This window comes from Ranitomeya variabilis, chromosome 1 (assembly GCF_051348905.1).
Source record: "Ranitomeya variabilis isolate aRanVar5 chromosome 1, aRanVar5.hap1, whole genome shotgun sequence".
In the NCBI taxonomy this organism is placed as follows: domain Eukaryota; kingdom Metazoa; phylum Chordata; class Amphibia; order Anura; family Dendrobatidae; genus Ranitomeya; species Ranitomeya variabilis.
This window is the reverse complement of record NC_135232.1, coordinates 586808789-586831362: the sequence shown is the minus strand read 5'-3', so window position 1 is coordinate 586831362 and position 22574 is coordinate 586808789. Positions and strand designations below refer to the sequence as shown.

General features: G+C 47.2%; 1 protein-coding gene across 1 annotated transcript in view; it reads left to right on the top strand.

Moving 5' to 3' along the window:
- Positions 1–22574, top strand: part of COPA (coat protein complex I subunit alpha) — a 31480-nt gene that overhangs the window by 2142 nt on the left and 6764 nt on the right. The window contains exons 2-23 of the mRNA XM_077258018.1: positions 7554–7667; positions 7737–7810; positions 7924–8004; positions 8161–8237; positions 8318–8427; positions 10857–10966; positions 11584–11683; positions 16669–16804; positions 16903–16985; positions 17122–17272; positions 17385–17451; positions 17751–17826; positions 18114–18196; positions 18277–18416; positions 18557–18642; positions 18737–18875; positions 19005–19167; positions 19360–19506; positions 19700–19889; positions 19971–20066; positions 20144–20232; positions 20364–20487. Coding sequence (XP_077114133.1) covers positions 7554–7667; positions 7737–7810; positions 7924–8004; positions 8161–8237; positions 8318–8427; positions 10857–10966; positions 11584–11683; positions 16669–16804; positions 16903–16985; positions 17122–17272; positions 17385–17451; positions 17751–17826; positions 18114–18196; positions 18277–18416; positions 18557–18642; positions 18737–18875; positions 19005–19167; positions 19360–19506; positions 19700–19889; positions 19971–20066; positions 20144–20232; positions 20364–20487 — 2436 coding nt within the window. The remainder of the gene's footprint in view (positions 1–7553; positions 7668–7736; positions 7811–7923; positions 8005–8160; positions 8238–8317; positions 8428–10856; positions 10967–11583; positions 11684–16668; positions 16805–16902; positions 16986–17121; positions 17273–17384; positions 17452–17750; positions 17827–18113; positions 18197–18276; positions 18417–18556; positions 18643–18736; positions 18876–19004; positions 19168–19359; positions 19507–19699; positions 19890–19970; positions 20067–20143; positions 20233–20363; positions 20488–22574) is intronic.

Below are 22574 nucleotides of genomic sequence, written 5' to 3'. Positions count from 1 at the left end.
TGTACAGTGCGCACCCCCCGCTGTACAGTGCGCACCCCCCGCTGTACAGTGCGCACCCCCCCGCTGTACAGTGCGCACCCCCCCGCTGTACAGTGCGCACCCCCCCGCTGTACAGTGCGCACCCCCCCGCTGTACAGTGCGCACCCCCCGCTGTACAGTGCGCACCCCCCGCTGTACAGTGCGCACCCCCCGCTGTACAGTGCGCACCCCCCGCTGTACAGTGCGCACCCCCCGCTGTACAGTGCGCACCCCCCGCTGTACAGTGCGCACCCCCCGCTGTACAGTGCGCACCCCCCGCTGTACAGTGCGCACCCCCCGCTGTACAGTGCGCACCCCCCTGCTGTACAGTGCGCACCCCCCCCCCGCTGTACAGTGCGCACCCCCCCGCTGTACAGTGCGCACCCCCCCCCCGCTGTACAGTGCGCACCCCCCCGCTGTACAGTGCGCACCCCCCCTGTACAGTGCGCACACACCCCTGTACAGTGCGCACACACCCCCCCCCCCCCCCCGCTGTACAGTGCGCACCCCCCGCTGTACAGTGCGCACCCCCCGCTGTACAGTGCGCACCCCCCGCTGTACAGTGCGCACCCCCCGCTGTACAGTGCGCACCCCCCGCTGTACAGTGCGCACCCCCCGCTGTACAGTGCGCACCCCCCGCTGTACAGTGCGCACCCCCCGCTGTACAGTGCGCACCCCCCGCTGTACAGTGCGCACCCCCCGCTGTACAGTGCGCAGCTGGACAGTGCGCACCCCCCGCTGTACAGTGCGCACCCCCCGCTGTACAGTGCGCACCCCCCGCTGTACAGTGCGCACCCCCCGCTGTACAGTGCGCACCCCCCGCTGTACAGTGCGCACCCCCCCGCTGTACAGTGCGCACCCCCCCGCTGTACAGTGCGCACCCCCCGCTGTACAGTGCGCACCCCCCGCTGTACAGTGCGCACCCCCCGCTGTACAGTGCGCACCCCCCGCTGTACAGTGCGCACTCCCCCCCGCTGTACAGTGCGCACTCCCCCCCGCTGTACAGTGCGCACTCCCCCCCGCTGTACACTGTGTTCCAAATTATTATGCAAATTGGATTTAAGTGTGATAAAGATTTAATTGTTTTGTTTTTCAAATAAACTCGTGGATGGTATTGTGTCTCAGGGCTCAATGGATCACTGAAATCAATCTTAAACACATGTGATAATTAGTTTTCCAGGTGATTCTAATTAAAGGAAAACTACTTAAAAATGATGATCCACATTATTAAGCAGGTCACAGTTTTCAAGTAACATGGGAAAGAAAAAGGATCTCTCTGCTGCCGAAAAGCATCAAATAGTGCAATGCCTTGGTGAAGGGATGAAAACATTAGAAATTTCCCAGAAATGTAAGCGTGATCATCGTACTGTTAAGATATTTGTGGCTGTATATGAGCACAGATGTGTTTGTGCTGATAAAGGCATAATGAGGAAGGTTTCTGCCAGGCAAGTTCATCGGATTAAGAGAGCAGCTGCTAAAAAGCCATTACAAAGCAGCAAACAGATATTTGAAGCTGCTGGTGCCTCTGGAGTCCCTCGAACCTCAAGGTGTAGGATTCTATAAAGGCTTGCTGTGGTGCATAAACCTACTATTCGGCCACCCTTAAACAGTATTCACAAGCAGAAATGGTTGCATTGGGCCCACACATACATGAAGACTAATTTCCAAACATTCTTGTTTACTGATAAGTGTTGAGCAACCCTGGATGGTCCAGATGGATGGAGTAGTGGATGGTTGGTGGATGGCCACCATGTCCCAACAAGACTGCAACGTCAGCGAGGAGGTGGAGGAGTCATGTTTTGGGCCGGAATCATGGAGAAACAGTTGGTAGGGCCCTTTAAGGTTCCTGAAGGTGTGAAAATGACATCTGCAAAGTATATAGAGTTTCTGACTGACAACTTTCCTCCATGGTATAAAAAGCAGAAACGTGCCTTCAGGAGCAAAATCATCTTCATGCTGACCATGCCCCATCTCATGCTGCAAAGAAAACCTCTGAGTCATTAGCTGCTATGGGCATGAAAGGAGATAAACTCATGGTGTGGCCACCATCTTCCCCTGACCTCAACCCTATAGAGAACCTTTGGAGGATCATCAAGCAAAAGATCTATGAGGGTGGGAGGCAGTTCACATCAAACCAGCAGCTCTGGGAGGCTATGCTGACATCATGCAAAGAAATACAAGCAGAAACTCAATGGATGCAGGAATTGTGAAGGTGATATCAAAGAAGGCTCCTATGGTAACATGTAACTTTGCCTGTTAGGAGGTTTTGGAGTTAAATAGCTTTTTTGTTCAGTGAATGTGACCTCCTAATGCTGCAAATTCCACAAATGAGCATTTTCAGTTCTTTAAAACATATCAAATGTTTAGAAATTCTACTGTGCCTAATAATTTGGAACAGTGCATTTTAAGTTTTTATTCATTTTGGAGATTATACTGTTATCATTGGGAGGTTTCTTCAATAAAATTCGATGTATAATCTAACGGGTGATGACTTTCATTAGACTGACTGTCATTTGCACCAACCATTTAGGAAAATCAGAGAAAAATGTCATTTGCATAATAATTTGGAACATAGTGTACAGTGTGCACCCCCCGCTATGCAGTGCGCTCCCCCGCTATGCAGTGCGCATCCCCCGCTATGCAGTGCGCATCCCCGCTATGCAGTGCGCATCCCCCCGCTATGCAGTGCGCATCCCCCGCTATGCAGAGCGCATCCCCCCGCTATGCAGCGCGCATCCCCCGCTATGCAGCGCGCACCCCCCCGCTATGCAGCGCGCACCCCCCGCTATGCAGCGCGCACCCCCCCGCTATGCAGCGCGCACCCCCCGCTATGCAGCGCGCATCCCCCCGCTATGCAGCGCGCATCCCCCCGCTATGCAGCGCGCATCCCCCGCTATGCAGCGCGCATCCCCCGCTATGCAGCGCGCATCCCCCCGCTATGCAGCGCGCACCCCCCCGCTATGCAGCGCGCACCCCCCCGCTATGCAGCGCGCACCCCCCGCTATGCAGCGCGCACCCCCCGCTATGCAGCGCGCACCCCCCGCTATGCAGCGCGCATCTCCCCGCTATGCAGCGCGCATCTCCCCGCTATGCAGCGCGCATCTCCCCGCTATGCAGCGCGCATCCCCCCGCTATGCAGCGCGCATCCCCCCGCTATGCAGCGCGCATCCCCCCGCTATGCAGCGCGCATCCCCCCGCTATGCAGCGCGCATCCCCCCGCATCCCCCCCGCGCATCCCCTCCCTCTACAGTGTGTGCGCCCAGTACTTACTGTGTACCTGCTCTGACACCCTGAATTCAGGAGGCTCCCCCACTGTGTAATCAGTCAAGCCTGAAGTAATGTGATCGCGTTGCTCCGAGGGTCTCCTACCTCCCTCCTCGCCGCAGGTCCCGGATCCAAGATGGCCGCGGCATCCGGGTCCTGCAGGGAGGGAGGTGGCTTACCGAGTGCCTGCTCAGAGCAGGCGCTGGTAAGCCTGCAGCCCTGCACAGCAGATCGTCGATCTGACAGAGTGCTGTGCACTCTGTCAGATCAATGATCTGTGATGTCCCCCCCTGGGACAAAGTAAAAAAGTAAAAAAAAATTCCCCACATGTGTGTAAAAAAAAAAAATAAAAAAAATATCCTAAATAAAGAAAAAAAATATATATTATTCCCATAAATACATTTCTTTAGCTAAATAAAATAAAAAAAACAATAAAAGTACACATATTTAGTATCGCCGCGTCCGTAACGACCCAACCTATAAAACTGCCCCACTAGTTAACCCCTTCAGTAAACACCGTAAGAAAAAAAAAAAGAGGCAAAAAACAACGCTTTATTATCATACCGCCGAACAAAAAGTGGAATAACACGCGATCAAAAAGACTGATATAAATAACCATGGTACCGCTGAAAACGTCATCTTGTCCCGCAAAAAACGAGCCACCATACAGCATCATCAGCAAAAAAATAAAAAAGTTATAGTCCTAAGAATAAAGCGATACCAAAATAATTATTTTTTTCTATAAAATAGTTTTTATCGTATAAAAGCGCCAAAACATAAAAAAAATGATATAAATGAGGCATCGCTGTAATCGTACTGACCCGAAGAATAAAACTGCTTTATCAATTTTACCAAACGCAGAACGGTATAAACGCCTCCCCCAAAAGAAATTCATGAATAGCTGGTTTTTGATCACTCTACCTCACAAAAATCGGAATAAAAAGCGATCAAAAAATGTCACGTGTCCGAAAATGTTACCAATAAAAACGTCAACTCGTCCCGCAAAAAACAAGATCTCACATGACTCTGTGGACTCAAATATGGAAAAATTACAGCTCTCAAAATGTGGTAACGCGAAAAATATTTTTTGCAATGAAAAGCATCTTTCAGTGTGTGACGGCTGCCAATCATAAAAATCCGCTAAAAAACCCGCTATAAAAGTAAATCAAACCCCCCTTCATCACCCCCTTAGTTAGGGAAAAATAAAAAAATTAAAAAATGTATTTATTTCCATTTTCCCATTAGGGTTAGGGCTAGAGTTAGGACTGGAGTTAGGGCTAGGGTTAGGGCTAGGGTTAGGGCTAGGGTTAGGGCAAGGGTTGGGGCTAGGGTTGGGGCTAGGGTTGGGGCTAGGGTTGGGGCTAGGGTTGGGGCTAGGGTTGGGGCTAGGGTTGGGGCTAGGGTTGGGGCTAGGGTTGGGGCTAGGGTTACGGCTAGTGTTACGGCTAGTGATAGGGCTAGGGTTAGGGCTAGGGTTGGGGCTAGGGTTGGGGCTACAGTTAGGGTTGGGGCTAAAGATAGGGTTAGGGTTTGGATTACATTTATGGTTGGTAGGGTTGGTGTGTCTGGGTTAGAGGAGTGGTTAGGGTTACTGTTGGGATTAGGGTAAGGGGTGTGTTTGGATTAGGGTTTCAGTTATAATTGGGGGGTTTCCACTGTTTAGGCACATCAGGGGCTCTCCAAACGGGACATGGCATCCGATCTGAATTCCAGCCAATTCTGCGTTGAAAAAGGAAAACAGTGCTCCTTCCCTTCAGAGCTCTCCCGTGTGCCCAAATAGGGGTTTACCCCAACATATGGGGTATCAGCGTACTCAGGACAAATTGGACATCATCTTTTGGGGTCCAATTTCTCCTGCTACCCTTGGGAAAATACAAAACTGGGGGCCAAAAAATAAGTTTTGTGGGAAAAAAAAAGATTTTTTATTTTCAAGGCTCTGCGTTGTAAACTGTAGTGAAACACTTGGGGGTTCAAAGTTCTCACAACACATCTAGATAAGTTCCTTGGGGGGTCTAGTTTCCAATATGGGGTCACTTGTGGGGGGTTTGTACTGTTTGGGTACATCAGGGGCTCTGCAAATGCAACGTGACGCCTGCAGACCAATCCATTTAAGTCTGCATTCCAAATGGCGCTCCTTCCCTTCCGAGCTCTGTCATGCGCCCAAACAGTAGTTCCCCCCCCACATATGGGGTATCAGCGTACTCAGGACAAATTGGACAACAACTTTTGGGGTCCAATTTATCCTGATACCCTTGTGAAAATACAAAACTGGGGGCTAAAAAATCATTTTTGTGAACAAAAAAATAATTTTTATTTTCACGGCTCTGCGTTATAAACTGTAGTGAAACACTTGGGGGTTCAAAGCTCTCAAAACACATCTAGATAAGTTCCTTAGGGGGTCCACTTTCCAAAATGGTGTCACTTGTGGGGGTTTTTAATGTTTAGGCACATCAGGGGCTCTCCAAACGCAACATGGCATCCCATCTTAATTCCAGTCAATTTTGCATTGAAAAGTAAAATAGCGCTCCTTCCCTTCCGAACTCTGCTATGCGCCCAAACAGTGGTTTACCCCCACATATGGGGTATCGTCGTACTCAGGACAAATTGCACAACAACTTTTGTGGTCTAATTTCTTCTCTTACCCTTGGGGAAATAAAAAAATGGGGGCGAAAAGATCATTTTTGTGAAAAAATATGATTTTTTATTTTTACGGCTCTGCATTATAAACTTCTGTGAAGCACTTGTTGGGTCAAAGTGCTCACCACACATCTAGATAAGTTCCTTAAGGGGTCTACTTTCCAAAATGGTGTCACTTGGGGGGGGGGGGGTTTCAATGTTTAGGCACATCAGGGGCTCTCCAAACGCAACATGGCGTCCCATCTCAATTCCAGTCAATTTTGCATTGAAAAGTCAAATGGCGCTCCTTCCCTTCCGAGCTCTGCCCTGCGCCCAAACAATGGTTTACACCCACATATGGGGTATCAGCGTACTCAGGACAAATTGCACAACAATTTTTGGGGTCCAATTTCTTCTCTTACCCTTGGGAAAATAAAAAATTGGGGGCGAAAAGATCATTTTTGTGAAAAAATATGATTTTTTATTTTTACGGCTCTGCATTATAAACTTCTGTGAAGCACTTGTTGGGTCAAAGTGCTCAACACACATCTAGATAAGTTCCTTAAGGGGTCTACTTTCCAAAATGGTGTCACTTGTGGGGGGTTTCAATGTTTAGGCACATCAGGGGCTCTCCAAATGCAACATGGCGTCCCATCTCAATTCCAGTCAATTTTGCATTGAAAAGTCAAATGGCGCTCCTTCCCTTCCGAGCTCTGCCCTGCGCCCAAACAATGGTTTACACCCACATATGGGGTATCAGCGTACTCAGGACAAATTGCACAACAAATTTTGGGGTCTATTTTCTCCTGTTACCCTTGGTAAAATAAAACAAATTGGAGCTGAAATAATTTTTTTGTGAAAAAAAGTTAAATGTTCATTTTTATTTAAACATTCCAAAAATTTCTGTGAAACACCTGAAGGGTTAATAAACTTCTTGAAAGTGGTTTTGAATACCTTGAGGGGTGCAGTTTTTAGAATGGTGTCACACTTGGGTATTTTCTATCATATAGACCCCTTAAAATGACTTCAAATGAGATGTGGTCCCTAAAAAAAAAATGGTGTTGTAAAAATGAGAAATTGCTGGTCAACTTTTAACCCTTATAACTCCGTCACAAAAAAAAATTTTGGTTCCAAAATTGTGCTGATGTAAAGTAGACATGTGGGAAATGTTACTTATTAAGTATTTTGCGTGACATATGTCTGTGATTTAAGGGCATAAAAATTCAAAGTTGGAAAATTGCGAAATTTTCAAAATTTTCGCCAAATATTCGTTTTTTTCACAAATAAACGCAAATTATATCGAATAAATTTTATCACTATCATGAAGTGCAATATGTCACGAGAAAACAATGTCAGAATCGCCAAGATCCGTTGAAGCGTTCCAGAGTTATAACCTCATAAAGGGACAGTGGTCAGAATTGTAAAAATTGGCCTGGTCATTAACGTGCAAACCACCCTTGGGGGTGAAGGGGTTAAATAAATTTTGTAAGATGTTTAATATAAATACTCTGACCTTTTTTCTGGTGCTTAATTTATGGAAAGGGTTATATGTGGTTATTGTATATTCTGAGAAGTAATTACTTTTTTGAATGATTCTGTTTTTGGGGACAATTTGATGTAAGCGTCTGTACTGAGCCTGCTTTCTCTCCCCCCAGGCCTGAGCTTTCACCCCAAGCGTCCGTGGGTCCTCACCAGCCTGCACAATGGCGTCATCCAGCTGTGGGACTATCGCATGTGCACTCTGATTGACAAGTTCGATGAACACGATGGTGAGTGTCGCCGGCTGGTCTTGTCGGCTGTGGTGTCACATGATCCTCACCCTCTTCTTTCCTGTCCAGGCCCCGTCCGCGGCATTGACTTCCACAAGCAGCAGCCGCTCTTTGTCTCTGGGGGCGATGACTACAAGATTAAGGTGAGATGCTGAGCGGATGCTCTACGGATCTGACTGCCAGTAGATGGCATGGCGACCTACAATCCTCCCCGCCATCTCCTGGCTGTCTCATCCAGGAATTCTGCTTCCTGCAGGTGTGGAACTACAAGCTCCGGCGCTGTCTCTTCACCCTCCTGGGTCACCTGGATTATATCCGCACCACTTTCTTCCATCATGTAAGTCTCAGCAAATTGACAGCCCTGATGCGGACAGAGTCTCCAAAACGGGATATTTTGTAAGAATATTCACACCCCATGGTCTATCTTATATGAAGGGGTGGGAATATTTTTGACATTTGAAGCAGAACTGTCAATAGAGGAATCATTTTGCAGGAATACCCCTGGATCCTCAGCGCCTCGGACGATCAGACGATCCGCATCTGGAACTGGCAGTCCCGCACTTGTGTCTGGTAAAGCCATGAAGCCCGTCCGTCCCCTCGGACCCCCCAATATGAGATACTTCACCTGTAACCCCTCTCTTTCCTTCCAGTGTCCTGACCGGTCACAATCATTACGTGATGTGCGCCCAGTTCCACCCCTCCGAGGATCTGGTGGTGTCCGCCAGCCTGGACCAGACAGTGCGCGTCTGGGATATTTCTGGTGAGCTGCCCAGGTCAAGGGGGTCACCTGTGTGGTCACATCCTGCCCAAAACTGCAGGAGGAGCGGCCAGGAGCAGGAGAAAGGGGCAATGTAACAAATTCAGGCAAACTCAATCCACTAAACAAAAAATATATATTATTAGGAACAGAATTCTAAACTTCAGAGCTGAAATGTCCCTGCTTCCTCTGCAAGTAGTGTATGTACATAGTGAGCGCAGCTCTGGAGTATAATAAAGAATTTAGTTCAGGATCAGTAATGTATGTGCACAGTGACTGCACCAGCAGAACAGTGAGTGCAGCTCTGGGGTATCATACAGGATGTAACTCAGGATCAGTAATGTATGTACACAGTGACTGCACCAGCAGAACAGTGAGTGCAGCTCTGGGGTATCATACAGGATGTAACTCAGGATCAGTAATGTATGTACACAGTGACTGCACCAGCAGAACAGTGAGTGCGGCTCTGGGGTATCATACAGGATGTAACTCAGGATCAGTACAGGATCAGTAATGTAATGTATGTACACAGTGACTGCACCAGCAGAATAGTGAGTGCAGCTCTGGGGTATAATACAAGATGTAACTCAGGATCAGTAATGTATGTACACAGTGACTGCACCAGCAGAACAGTGAGTGCAGCTCTGGGGTATCATACAGGATGTAACTCAGGATCAGTAATGTATGTACACAGTGACTGCACCAGCAGAACAGTGAGTGCGGCTCTGGGGTATCATACAGGATGTAAGTCAGGATCAGTAATGTATGTACACAGTGACTGCACCAGCAGAACAGTGAGTGCAGCTCTGGGGTATCATACAGGATGTAACTCAGGATCAGTAATGTAATGTATGTACACAGTGACTGCACCAGCAGAATAGTGAGTGCAGCTCTGGAGTATAATACAGGATGTAAATCAGGATCAGTAATGTATGTACACAGTGACTGCACCAGCAGAATTGTGAGTGCAGCTCTGGAGTATAATACAGGATCAGTAATGTAATGTATGTGCACAGTGACTGCACCAGCAGAATAGTGAGTGCAGCTCTGGGGTATAATATGGGATGTAAGTCAGGATCAGTATTGTAATGTATGTACACAGTGACTGCACCAGCAGAATAGTGAGTGCAGCTCTGGGGTATAATATGGGATGTAAGTCAGGATCAGTAATGTAATGTATGTACACAGTGACTGCACCAGCAGAATAGTGAGTGCAGCTCTGGGGTATAATACAGGATGTAACTCCGGATCAGTAATGTATGTACACAGTGACTCCACCAGCAGAATAGTGAGCACAGCTCTGGAGTTTCCCTGCTCCTTGTCTCCTGCAGTTCTTGGCTGGACGCTCCACCATTCACATTTTGCAGTACATGGCAGATCCGACCAGTCGATGGCAGAATATGGCCGAGGTGGGGGGAAGGTCTCGCCTCTGCCATAATCTGCATGCACTTGGAGGGAATGCTCCCCCCTTTATTAATGCTATGGCTGCCGTCTGCCTTCCCTCTGATGTCCTGTAACTGTGAATGCATGACGTGTTTAACCCTATGCGAGCTGCATGCCGTGCTAAGCATCGTCAGCAGGGGAAGCACACACTAACGAAGTAACGCAACAGCGGGAATTACATGTATTAACCTGGGGGGCTTATGTAATATCTTAAAGGGGTTGTCCGTATTGGTTCCTATGCTGCATTGGGGAATATGCAGGTGGGGGGCACAGAGAGCCAAGCACATTCATGCATTCTGTAGACAACCCATTCATCATTACCCCCAATTATAGTTTAACTTTGAGTTTGTTGGGGGGATGGAAAAAATTGTGCTTCTTAACCCTTTGTAACCAGGTGAGCATGGGTTTGTGCTGTACTAAACCCCATTATAAAAAAATAGGGATCCCCTCTCCAGCCCCACCCCCCCATAACTGCAGACAGGGGGCGCCGTCATCGTACATGTCGTCTGTTGCACGTCACCATCTGAACTAATCCATCTCTCCTCTGCGGATATTAAACGCATGCCCCCCTTATCCCACAGTAACCCCACCACATAGCGATTAACCCCCTCCCTCCCAAGTCCGCACCACTCACTGGTCCATCGTCAGTGTCCTCTCCGCCCTCTTTATTTGTGCAGTCACAGACATTTTCCATTCATGCTTCTGACACATCTGGCCAATGTCAGTCCACCGCCATGTTTCTGCCGCTTTCCATTCATCCGCCCGCAGGCGAAAGATAAGAAAGATGAAGTATTTCCAGAAATACATGGGGTCCACTGTCAGGTCTACCACTATGGGGGGCGGGCTCCGTATTGGCAATCATTTTATGCCTGATCATGCTTGGTTGGCATCGGGCAGATGATGGCGCTGCCCTATAATACAGCCCTAGACCTGTTAGCGCCGTCCTTATTTATTAACCTGTCCCTCCTTTACTCCCCTCCCATGGAAAGGCCTGAGAAAGAAGAACCTGTCTCCTGGGGCGGTGGAGACCGATGTCCGAGGAATCACCGGGGTGGACTTATTTGGGACCACCGATGCTGTGGTCAAGCACGTTCTGGAGGTTTGTGAATCAATTGACCCCTGACCTCATCCAGGATCCCTCATCCCCGCTTGTCACCACTAGCGGGGGAATATATAAAAACACGGCTGATTTCTTCCAGAAACGGCACCGCACATGTCCACATGATCTGAGCGGTATCACACCTCTATAGAAGAAAATGGGCTGCAGTACCTCACATAACCTGTGGACAAGTGGGGCGCTCTACTTCTACAGGATCCACTAAATTTTCATGAATTTTATAAATCCGGCATAGATTATTTTCTTGTATGTTGGACTATGAGAATTTTTGAAAATGGATTTGACCGATTAAATGACTTATTGCTTATTTTGAAAGGGTGATGAACTGATAATTGGGCGTGACTCCTCCCTCCCAGTGGTCACGTGATCATGGATATCTTGACACCCAGCCTGGCCATGCCTGGTACTGCAATTTTATGCCCTCTACTTGATGGATCTGAGCTGCAGTGCCAGGGACAGCCAGGACTGTATGTATGGCGCTATACCGGAGTAAAGCAGCTGCGCCACTCCAGGAAGCATCCGCGAACATAGATGCATAGCTGAAGGAAATCGAAATACAGGGATATATGCATTGTCATTTTCTTTTCTCATCCTCATAGGGACATGACCGTGGGGTTAACTGGGCGGCTTTCCACCCCACCATGCCTTTAATTGTGTCTGGGGCAGATGATCGCCAAGTCAAAATCTGGAGGATGAATGGTAAGTAGGGGTGGGCATCAGATTCTTTACCCTTTCTTTAAGGGTCACATGGTCGATTTGTTATTCAGATGGTTAGCAATATGACCATCACCAATGGAGATCTCCTTATTGCTCAGATGGTCAGCAGTATAGCCACCACCAGAGGAGAGCTCCTTATTAGTCAGATGGTCTGCATTGTGGCCACCACCAAAAGAGGGCTCCTTATTAGTCAGATGGTCTGCAGTATGGCCACCACCAGAAGAGTTCCTTATTATTTAGATGGTCTGCAGTATAGCCACCACCAGAGGAGAGCTCCTTGTTACTTGGATAATACGTAGTATGGCCACAACCAGAGGAAAGCTCCTTGTTACTCGGATAATACGTAGTATTGCCACAACCAGAGGAAAGCTCCTTATTACTCAGATAATCTGCAGTGTGTCCACCACCAGTGGACAGGGTGGATTGATTTAAATCACGCCGATTTAAATCATGATTTAAATCACGATTTAAATCAAAAGATTTTTTTCTATTTAAATCGGATCGATTTAAATCATGATTTTAATCATGATTTAAATCACTGATTTAAATCAAAAGGTTTTTTTTAATATAAATCACGATTAAAATGAGAAGTGAGAGCAGTGCGCATGTGCGCCCATAGTTACACGGACGAAACTAGGGGCAACGATCTAACGCCAGGGTGAGGGGGGGACCCCAAAGTAAGTAAAAATCTTTTTTGTTTTACTATATGGCAATAGGTAGGTGTTTAGGTGTTTAAAAGCAGCATGTCTTAATTGTATAAACTATTAATAGCCTCCACATTTTGTTCATACTGCCCCTTTAATTCCACACTTCTAGCTTGGTTTCACTTTTGGTTTAGTTTCTTTTTCCATTCAGTTGACATGCCCAAACTTGTTGGATAGTCAGCATCCTACAGAAACCTCTGGAAGAGCATGGCATTGTGAATGTTACACATATACAGCCTTTATTCTACTGAGTTAAACAACTCAGCTTTATCTCATGATGGAAGAACCTTTGGATGGTAAAATATTTTCCTCAAAAAGCAGTTTATTGAAAAAAATCCGATTTAAATCAAAAAAATCCGATTTAAATAAAAAAAATCCGATTTTTTTGATTTTTTTTAAAAAAAACATTGATTTTTATCCACCCTGCCAGTGGAGCGCTCCTTATTACTCAGATGGTCAGCAGTATAGCCACCACCAGAGGAGAGCTCCTTATTAGTCAGAGGGTCTGCATTGTGGCCACCACCAAAAGAGGGCTCCTTATTATTCAGATGGTCAGCAGTATGGACACCACCAGGAGAGAGCTCCTTATTGCTCGGATAATCTACAGTATGGTCTGCAGTATGACCACCACCAGAGGAACTCTCCTTTATTATTATTCAGATGGTCAGCAGTATCGCCACCACCAGTGGAGAGCTCCTTACTATTCTGGTGGTCTGCAGTATGGTCACAACCACTGGAGAGCTCCTTAATACACTGGTGGTCTGCTGTATGGTCACCACCACTGGAGAGCTCCTTAAAGGGAACCTGTCACCCCCAAAATGGAAGGTGAGCTAAGCCCACCGGCATCAGGGGCTTATCTACAGCATTCTGGAATGCTGTAGATAAGCCCCCGATGTAACCTGAAAGATGAGAAAAAGAGGTTAGATTATACTCACCTGGGCGGGTGGTCCGATGGGTGGCGCGGTCTGGGGCCTCCTATCTTCATCAGATGACGTCCTCTTCTTGTCTTCACGCTGCGGCACAGGCGTAATTTGTCTGCCCTGTTGAGGGCAGAGCAAAGTACTGCAGTGCACAGGCGCTGGGAAATTTCCGAGAGGCCCTGCGCACTGCAGTACTTAGCTCTGCCCTCAACAGGGCAGACAAAGTACGCCGGAGCCGCAGTGTGAAGAGAAGAAGAGGACGTCATCTGATGAAGATAGGAGGCACCGGACCGCAACTCCCATCAGACCAGAACCGGACCGGGACTGCCCCTGGGTGAGTATAATCTAACCTTTTTTTCTCATCTTTTAGGATACATCTTGGGCTTATCTACAGCGTTACAGAATGCTGTAGATAAGCCCCTGATGCCGGTGGGCTTAGCTCACCTTCCATTTTGGGGGTGACAGGTTCCCTTTAATACACTGGTGGTCTGCTGTATTGTCACCACCACTGGAGAGCTTATTACTCTTGTGGTTTTCAGTATGGCCACAATGAGTGGAGAGTTCCTTATTACTCTGGTGTTCTGCACTATGGCCACCACCAGTGGAGAGCTCCCCTTAGAGCCCCCACCAATATGTCTTGTCTGTATACACAGGTGTATTGCTGGTTCTGCAGGGTGGATGTAAATGGACTCACCTTTGTCTGTATCTCTGTTTTCCAGAATACGCTGTGCCCACTACAGGCCAGTTCTCAGTAGACATGACTAGAGGTGTTGGCACTCATGCCTGCTGCCCCCGTGTAGCATGTGTGTGGGTACAGAACGATGTCGTTTTACTGGTCCCCCACCTATTGTTATCTGCAGCTACTAAAAAGCTGCCATTTTCAGACTGTCTCCCTCTGGGAACCGATCGACAGATGGATGACAATGTCCTCCCATGTAGCCTTCATGTACTTAGAGTCGCACCCCAACTATCAGGGTATGTGCACACGTCAGGATTTCTTGCAGAAATTTCCTGAAGAAAACCGGAAATTTTCTGCAAGAAATCCGCTTTTTTTTTTTCGCTTTTTTTTTTAGCATTCTGCAAGCGTAATTAGCTTGCAAAATGCTAACGTTTTTCAAGCGATCTGTAGCATCGCTTGGAAAACTGACTGACAGGTTGGTCACACTTGTCAAACATACTGTTTGACAAGTGTGACCAACTTTTTACTATAGATGCTGCTTATGCAGCATCTATAGTAAAAGATAGAATGTTTAAAAAGAATAATAAAAAAAAAAATGGTTATACTCACCCTCTGCAGACAGCCGATATCCTCAGCGGCGTCCGTTCCTATAGATGCCGGTGTGGTTCAGGACCTTCGATGACGTCGCGGTCACATGACCGGTCTCGCGACCAATCACAAGACCGCGACGTCATCGCAGGTCCTGAACCACACCATCTATAGGAACGGAAGCGGCAGCATGCAGCGGTGAGAGGCGGGAACACTCCGGGGCCATCGAAGGTGAGTATATGACTATTTTTTATTTTAATTCTTTTTTTTTGACCAATTATATGGTGCCCAGTCCGTGGAGGAGAGTCTCCTCTCCTCCACCCTGGGTACCAACCGCACATAATCTGCTTACTTCCCGCATGGTGGGCACAGCCCCGTGCGGGAAGTAAGCAGATCAATGCACTCCTAGGTGTGCGGAATCCCCGCAATTCCGCATTTTTAATGAACATGTTGCTTTTTTTTCGCGGAAAAAAATGCAACATTTGCACAAAAAATGCGGAATACACTAAATAATAGGAGGCATATGTAAGCGTTTTTTCGCGTTTTTATCACGTTTTTATAGCGAAAAAACGCGAAAAATACTGAACGTGTGCACATGGCCTCAAGCTTAGAGAAGACCTCATCCAGCTGCCTGGTCTAAAACGTCTGCCACCTGGGGCGTCCCCTATAAAGACGCCCTGGGTTATAGTCATCCGGGGACAGTAACACTACAGACGCCCTGTTTGGTGCAGTGGTATAAGATATTAGACGCTTGTCTCCTCCCTTCCCTCTTTCCTGCTTTGTAGGCCGTGTGTGAGAACTGCATTGACAGATTGTGTTCAACTTAGAACTATAACTCCCAGCATGCTCTGCTAGTTCCTGCATAACAAAATGTCTGTAAGATGTATAGTCATTAAGAAAGTTAGTGCTTAACTATGCAGAATAGTGAGTGCAGCTCTGGAGTAGAATACAGGATGTAACTCCGAATCAGTAATGTAATGTATGTACACAGTGACTGCACCAGCAGAATAGTGAGTGCAGCTCTGGGGTATAATACAGGATGTAACTAAGGATCAGTACAGGATCAGTAATGTAATGTATGTACACAGTGACACCACCAGCAGAATAGTGAGTGCAGCTCTGGAGTATAATACAGGATGTAACTCAGGATCAGTGCAGGATCAGTAATGTAATGTATGTACACAGTGACTGCACCAGCAGAATAGTGAGTGTAGCTCTGGGGTATAATACAGGATGTAACTCAGGATCAGTAATGTAATGTATGTACACAGTGACTGCACCAGCAGAATAGTGAGTGCAGCTCTGGGGTATAATACAGGATGTAACTCAGGATCAGTACAGGATCAGTAATGTAATGTATGTACACAGTGACTGCACCAGCAGAATAGTGAGTGCAGCTTTGGAGTATAATACAGGATGTAACTCAGGATCAGTACAGGGTCAGTAATGTAATGTATGTACACAGTGACTGCACCAGCAGAATAGTGAGTGCAGCTCTGGGGTATAATACAGGATGTAACTCAGGATCAGTACAGGATCAGTAATGTAATGTATGTACACAGTGACTGCACCAGCAGAATAGTGAGTGCAGCTCTGGGGTATAATACAGGATGTAACGCAGGATCAGTACAGGGTCAGTAATGTAATGTATGTACACAGTGACTGCACCAGCAGAATAGTGAGTGCAGCTCTGGGGTATAATACAGGATGTAACTCAGGATCAGTACAGGATCAGTAATGTAATGTATGTACACAGTGACTGCACCAGCAGAATAGTGAGTGCAGCTTTGGAGTATAATACAGGATGTAACGCAGGATCAGTACAGGATCAGTAATGTATGTACACAGTGACTGCACCAGCAGAATAGTGAGTGCAGCTCTGGGATATAATACTCAGTAATGTTTGTACACAGTCACTCTGGATTTGATGTGTAATGGTTGCTATTTGGACTGAGGATTGTTAGCATTTTTCTTCTCTATCAGGAATTCGTATGAGGTTTTTGCAAAACATCAGATGTTGGAGTTGTTCGGTTTCATCTGCCATTTCTTTGATTTCTTCATCTTGATTTGATGCAGAATCTAAGGCCTGGGAGGTGGACACGTGCCGAGGACATTACAACAACGTCTCGTGCGCCGTCTTCCATCCTCGCCAGGAGCTGATCCTCAGTAACTCCGAGGATAAAAGCATCCGTGTCTGGGACATGTCCAAGAGGTGAGCAGCAGCCTGTCCCTCTGTAGCAAGCTCCTCTGCCACCGGTATATTCTCTCTGTAGATTTATTTCTGAACACAGATTATCCATTTCACCCCAGAACTGGAGTCCAAACCTTCCGCAGAGATCACGACCGTTTCTGGGTCCTGGCCGCTCACCCCAACCTTAACCTCTTTGCTGCAGGTAAGATGCGTTTTGCTTTCTCTCACCCCATCTCCACCCTGAAACTCTCCAGCCAGGGCCTGCTGGAATTTGTAGTTTTGAAGCAATCGTATTATAAGATTGCTTATGATCACTTACTTGTATCTGTTCCCGCCAGGACACGACGGGGGAATGATCGTATTTAAGCTGGAGAGAGAGCGTCCCGCCTATGCCGTGCATGGTAACATTTTGTACTATGTAAAGGACCGCTTCCTGCGACAGTTGGACTTTAACAGCTCGAAGGATGTGGCAGTGATGCAGCTGAGAAGGTGGGATACACCCCAGACACCTGGTGACGTTCACAATCCCTTTAAGTTACCTGCAATGTCATCGGCCACCTATTATATGTGTATGATCCTCTCTGTTGTGTTCTCGCTACAGCGGCTCCAAGTTCCCGGTGTTCAATATGTCCTACAACCCTGCTGAGAATGCCGTCCTGCTGTGCACGGTAAGGAGCCAATGTTGTACAGAATCGTGGTTTTATCTACGTCGTGGTGTAAGGATGGTGGAGGGCGTCGCTTATAGCTGGCATTTTAGCCTATAAACGGCAGTGATTGGAGCAAGCTCTGATCTCTAAAGTTAGAGGGTGGTGCTGGCTGTAGGGCACAGGAGAGAGGGATGGTGACAGCACACGGGGCCAATAGCCGTTTTAGAATATTCTCTGCGCTCTAGAAATGAGTCTTTTCGGCTATTTTAGGGGCGAAAGAAAGTGATACCGTAATTTATTTATTTTTTCTATTTGGGCAGAGGGCCAGTAACCTTGAGAACAGCACGTATGACCTGTATACCATCCCCAGAGACTCTGACTCCCAGAATCCTGATGGTAAGAAACAAGAAAATCATGTTCTCATAACCTTTAAAGGAGTAAATCAAGGTGTCTTTGGAAGGTGAATGCATTTCTGAGCTGGATGCTCCACAGCCGCATAGAAGATCTATTATAGTTATAAGCGATACAGATTTGTGCTGTATGTGATATTACACTTCCCAGAATGCAGCTCTGGAGGATAGTGAAGACTGTAACTCCTCATATCATGCACCTTCTGTTCCTGCCACTCGTATTTTAGGTTTCCCGTGCAGTACATCATTCCTGATCTCCACCTCTCTCCACAGCCCCAGAAGGGAAGCGCTCCTCTGGACTAACCGCAGTGTGGGTGGCTCGCAATCGGTTTGCAGTCCTGGATCGCATGCATTCAGTGAGTTGCTTGGCCTACCTGCACCATTTCTCTGGCCTCAGCCTCCTCGCTGACCTGTCGATCTTCCTTCTGCCCTGCAGATCCTCATCAAGAACCTAAAGAACGAAATCACCAAGAAAGTTCAGGTGCCGAACTGCGATGAGATCTTCTACTCCGGAACCGGGAACCTGCTCCTCCGAGACGCCGACTCCATCACCTTGTTTGATGTACAGCAGAAAAGGTAATGACTCCATGGCAGTCCCATCACAGCAGTCAAGATATTCATCATGGGTCTGGCCACCTGAGACCCTCTGCTAATTGGCAATTTAGCCAGAGTCCACTACTGGGTCCGTGCATGATAAGCTTCCTCTCTCCACACAGAACTCTGGCATCTGTGAAGATCTCTAAAGTGAAGTATGTGATTTGGTCATCAGACATGTCTCATGTGGCTCTTCTGGCCAAACATGGTGAGTTCCCTGCAGGTTCTCGCATATAGTACTGCCTGGGCATCAGGGTACATGCCTGGCCGGCTCATCTCCCCTCGCTGTCGTCCATCCACAGCCATAATGATCTGCAACAGGAAACTGGAGTCTCTGTGTAACATCCACGAGAACATCCGGGTGAAGAGCGGAGCGTGGGACGAAAGCGGAGTGTTTATCTACACTACCAGCAACCACATCAAATACGCCCTCACCACTGGGTACGTACAGGCAGGGCAACGGTAATATGTCATGTTCAGGTACCTTACCCTCCGTCTACATACGCATTACATGCGTGTATGAGGGGTCAGTCTCATCACTCACTCTGCCCACTGTTTTTGTCGCCTCAGAGACTATGGCATCATTCGGACCCTCGATCTGCCCATTTATATCACACGAGTGAAGGGTAACAGCGTCTACTGTCTGGACCGGGAGTGCCGCCCGCGGGTGCTCACCATCGATCCAACAGAATTCAAGTTCAAGTTGGCCCTGATTAACAGGAAATATGATGAGGTAGGTTCAGGCTGGCAGGGTTCCCATCTTTGCTTCTGGTCAGGGACGGGCCGCCCTCTTTGGCCTTCGGTCTGGGGACGGGCCGCCCTCTTTGCCATATTTTCTTAGGATTAGTCTCCCAGATATTTTGAAGTTTCGTGTAAAATTGACCTATGGGGGGATACACAATGTCTAATAACCCTCTGCTCGTAGGTCCTACATATGGTGAGGAATGCCAAGCTGGTCGGCCAGTCCATTATCGCTTACTTGCAGAAGAAAGGCTACCCGGAGGTGGCTCTGCACTTTGTGAAAGATGAGAAGACCAGGTTCAGTTTGGCTTTGGAGTGCGGTAACATTGAGGTAATGGGCTACGCCTGGGCTCTCCTTTTTTCTACCCTCATAACTTGGTCCTTCCATTGTCTCAACCCTTGGGTTACTGCTTGAGAGCAGTTTGAATGTGTATGGAGATGCCATTTGATGAAGAAGGTCCTGGCGGGGCTCTACTGAGACATTCCACGTCGCACAACCCCTTCTTTTTTCTTTTTCTCACCAGATTGCCCTTGAAGCTGCCAAGGCTTTGGACGATAAGCACTGTTGGGAGAAACTGGGTGAGGTGGCTTTGCTACAGGGCAACCATCAGATTGTAGAGATGTGCTACCAGCGTACCAAGAATTTCGACAAGCTCTCCTTCCTCTATCTGATCACCGGGAACCTGGAGAAACTGCGCAAGATGATGAAGATTGGTTAGTTAGACACACCCTGGCACACACCCGGTCTGATAGCATTACTGCGGCAGCTCATACCCCATCTCCTTTCACTTTTAGCCGAGATCCGTAAAGATTTCAGCGGCCAGTATCAGAATGCTTTATACCTGGGGGACGTGGAGGAGAGAGTGAAGATTCTCAAGAACTGTGGGCAGAGTGAGTGCCCTGCCGGTGGGCTGGCGATTCCTCAACCCTCCACCGTTTACTCACTATTACTCTCATCATTTGCACAGAATCTCTGGCCTATCTCACTGCTGCCACCCATGGAATCAGCGAGGAGGAAGAAAACCTACGGGAAACATTCGACCCCGAGAAAGAAATTGTAAGTTGGTGGCCTGCAGGCGGGACCCTCACTTATTGGTCATCTATGGTGCACACACCCGACATTACTCATCTTTTAATAACGTTTTTTAATTAGAAGGCAATATTATAATGATTAATGTTTGCTGTCAGATTCCCGAGGTGGATCCCGATGCTAAGCTGCTTCTGCCCCCTCCTCCGGTGATGCCGCTGGACACTAACTGGCCTCTGCTCACCATATCCAAAGGCTTTTTTGAAGGATCCATATCAAATAAGGGTAAGTAGTCTTGTAGATGTGCGATGTTAATCTGAAGGAACTCTCGCCTTCCTACCCAAAATTACAATACAACACGATTGACCATTTTACCTGTTCACGACAATCGCCGTATATGTACATGCTGCGGGAGCTGCTTTCCCGCAATGCGAAATGTATACCATATTTTCGGACTATAAGATGCACTTTTCCCAAAAAAAAATTTGGGAGGAAAATGGGGGGTGCGTCCTATAGTGTGAACACAGGCTTACCGGGGAGTTGCTGCAGAGGTGTGGCAATGCTGCGGCGGTGGGCGGTGCGGAGTGCACCTGAGCAGGGTCCCTTCTTCAGGATGCCGGCAGCAGAAATGTGATTGGCTGATTAATTGTGACCATTCAATCACAGTGACGTAACAAAGTTGTTTAAAAAAAATATATATGTGACAAGCTGGCTCAGACAGCACCAATCACAGCAGTCACAATGGATGGGACGATCGCCTCCGCTGATTAACCTTTTTGGTGTTGAGTGGTCAAACTATTGTTCAGCCAATCAGTGCCAAAGGGGTTAATCTAAAATAGCAATCACCACTTTGCACGCCATCTTTACCTTTGGTCTGGCATCCAGAGCATTTGTGTAAATCTTGGTACCTGAGAGAGTGAATAATCATTGATAACCAGTGCGATCCTCCTGTGATCTGTCTCCGACGATCGTCATGTGACCGATCTGTGATTGCAGCAGCTCCCAAATCCCTGTTCCAGAACCCCTCCCTCCAGCACTCTCAATTGAAATTTTTTGCACTTTTTTCGTGTGCACGGCATCCTGCGCTGAGCATTCATGTTCTTTCTGTGGTTGCTATGCTCTGGTCAGTATCGCTGCTGATCAGACGGGGCCAAGGGACTTTTTTACATTTTATAGCTAGTTAGAGCAGCGGACGTCGCAGTGTAAGTGATTTCTGATTATTTTTTTTTTGTAGAAAAAAAAAATAGTACAGAGGAAGAGAGGAGCCTTATAGGTAGGGAGGTAGTGCGTTAGGGGAGCGGACATCACACTGCTAGTGACGTCCGATTTTCTTTTGCAAAAAAAAAAAAAAGGTTTCGCACTAACTAAATTTTATAGCTAGGGCATTAATAATATAATAATAATAATAATTTTTATTTATATAGCGCCAACATATTCCGCAGCGCTTTACAACTTATAGAGGGGACTTGTACAGACAATAGACATTACAGCATAACAGAAATCACAGTTCAAAACAGATACCAGGAGGAATGAGGGCCCTGCTCGCAAGCTTACAAACTATGAGGAAAAGGGGAGACACGAGAGGTGGATGGTAACAATTGCTTTAGTTATTTGGACCAGCCATAGTGTAAGGCTCGGGTGTTCATGTAAAGCTGCATGAACCAGTTAACTGCCTAAGTATGTAGCAGTACAGACACAGAGTGCTATTAACTGCATAAAGTGTATGAGAACATGATGCGAGGAACCTGATTATGTGTTTTTTGTTTTTGTTTTGGTTTTTTTAGTGTAATGTAATGAACTCAATACAATTTTTTTTTCTTTACAAACTTTATTTACTTCAATTGATTTTTCTTTTCATTTTTTTTTTCTTCTAAAATTCAGGAAATACCTTCCCAGTAAAAGGGCCGAGTACGGAATTACACTGTACAAGCTGTGCAAGGGTACCCCCACAGATTTAGGGCCTCCCTAAGCCACTAAAAAGGCGAAAGCAGAGCCCAATGCAGCGACAACATACTGGTGGTCAGGCATAAGGACAAAAGGGGATGTTCTTATCTTGACCACCATACACCATGGCAACAGCCCACTTGTTACTGTCTGAGGTACCAAAAGTCCCAAAGCCAGATTATACCCTGGATTATAATAAGTACATGGGGGTGTAGATCTCTCAGATCAGGTCCTCAAACCATGCAATGTGATGCGAAAAGCTAAAGGATGGTGCAAAAAATTGGCCGTACAGATGGCACTGTACACTGCTTTTGTGCTGTTTTGATCTGCAGGCAATATGGGGACCTTCCTTCACTTTAAGGAGGTAGACATCAAGGCCCTAATGTTTGTCACTCATGAAGGTGCTGGTCCCAGTACTTCTGAAGTGG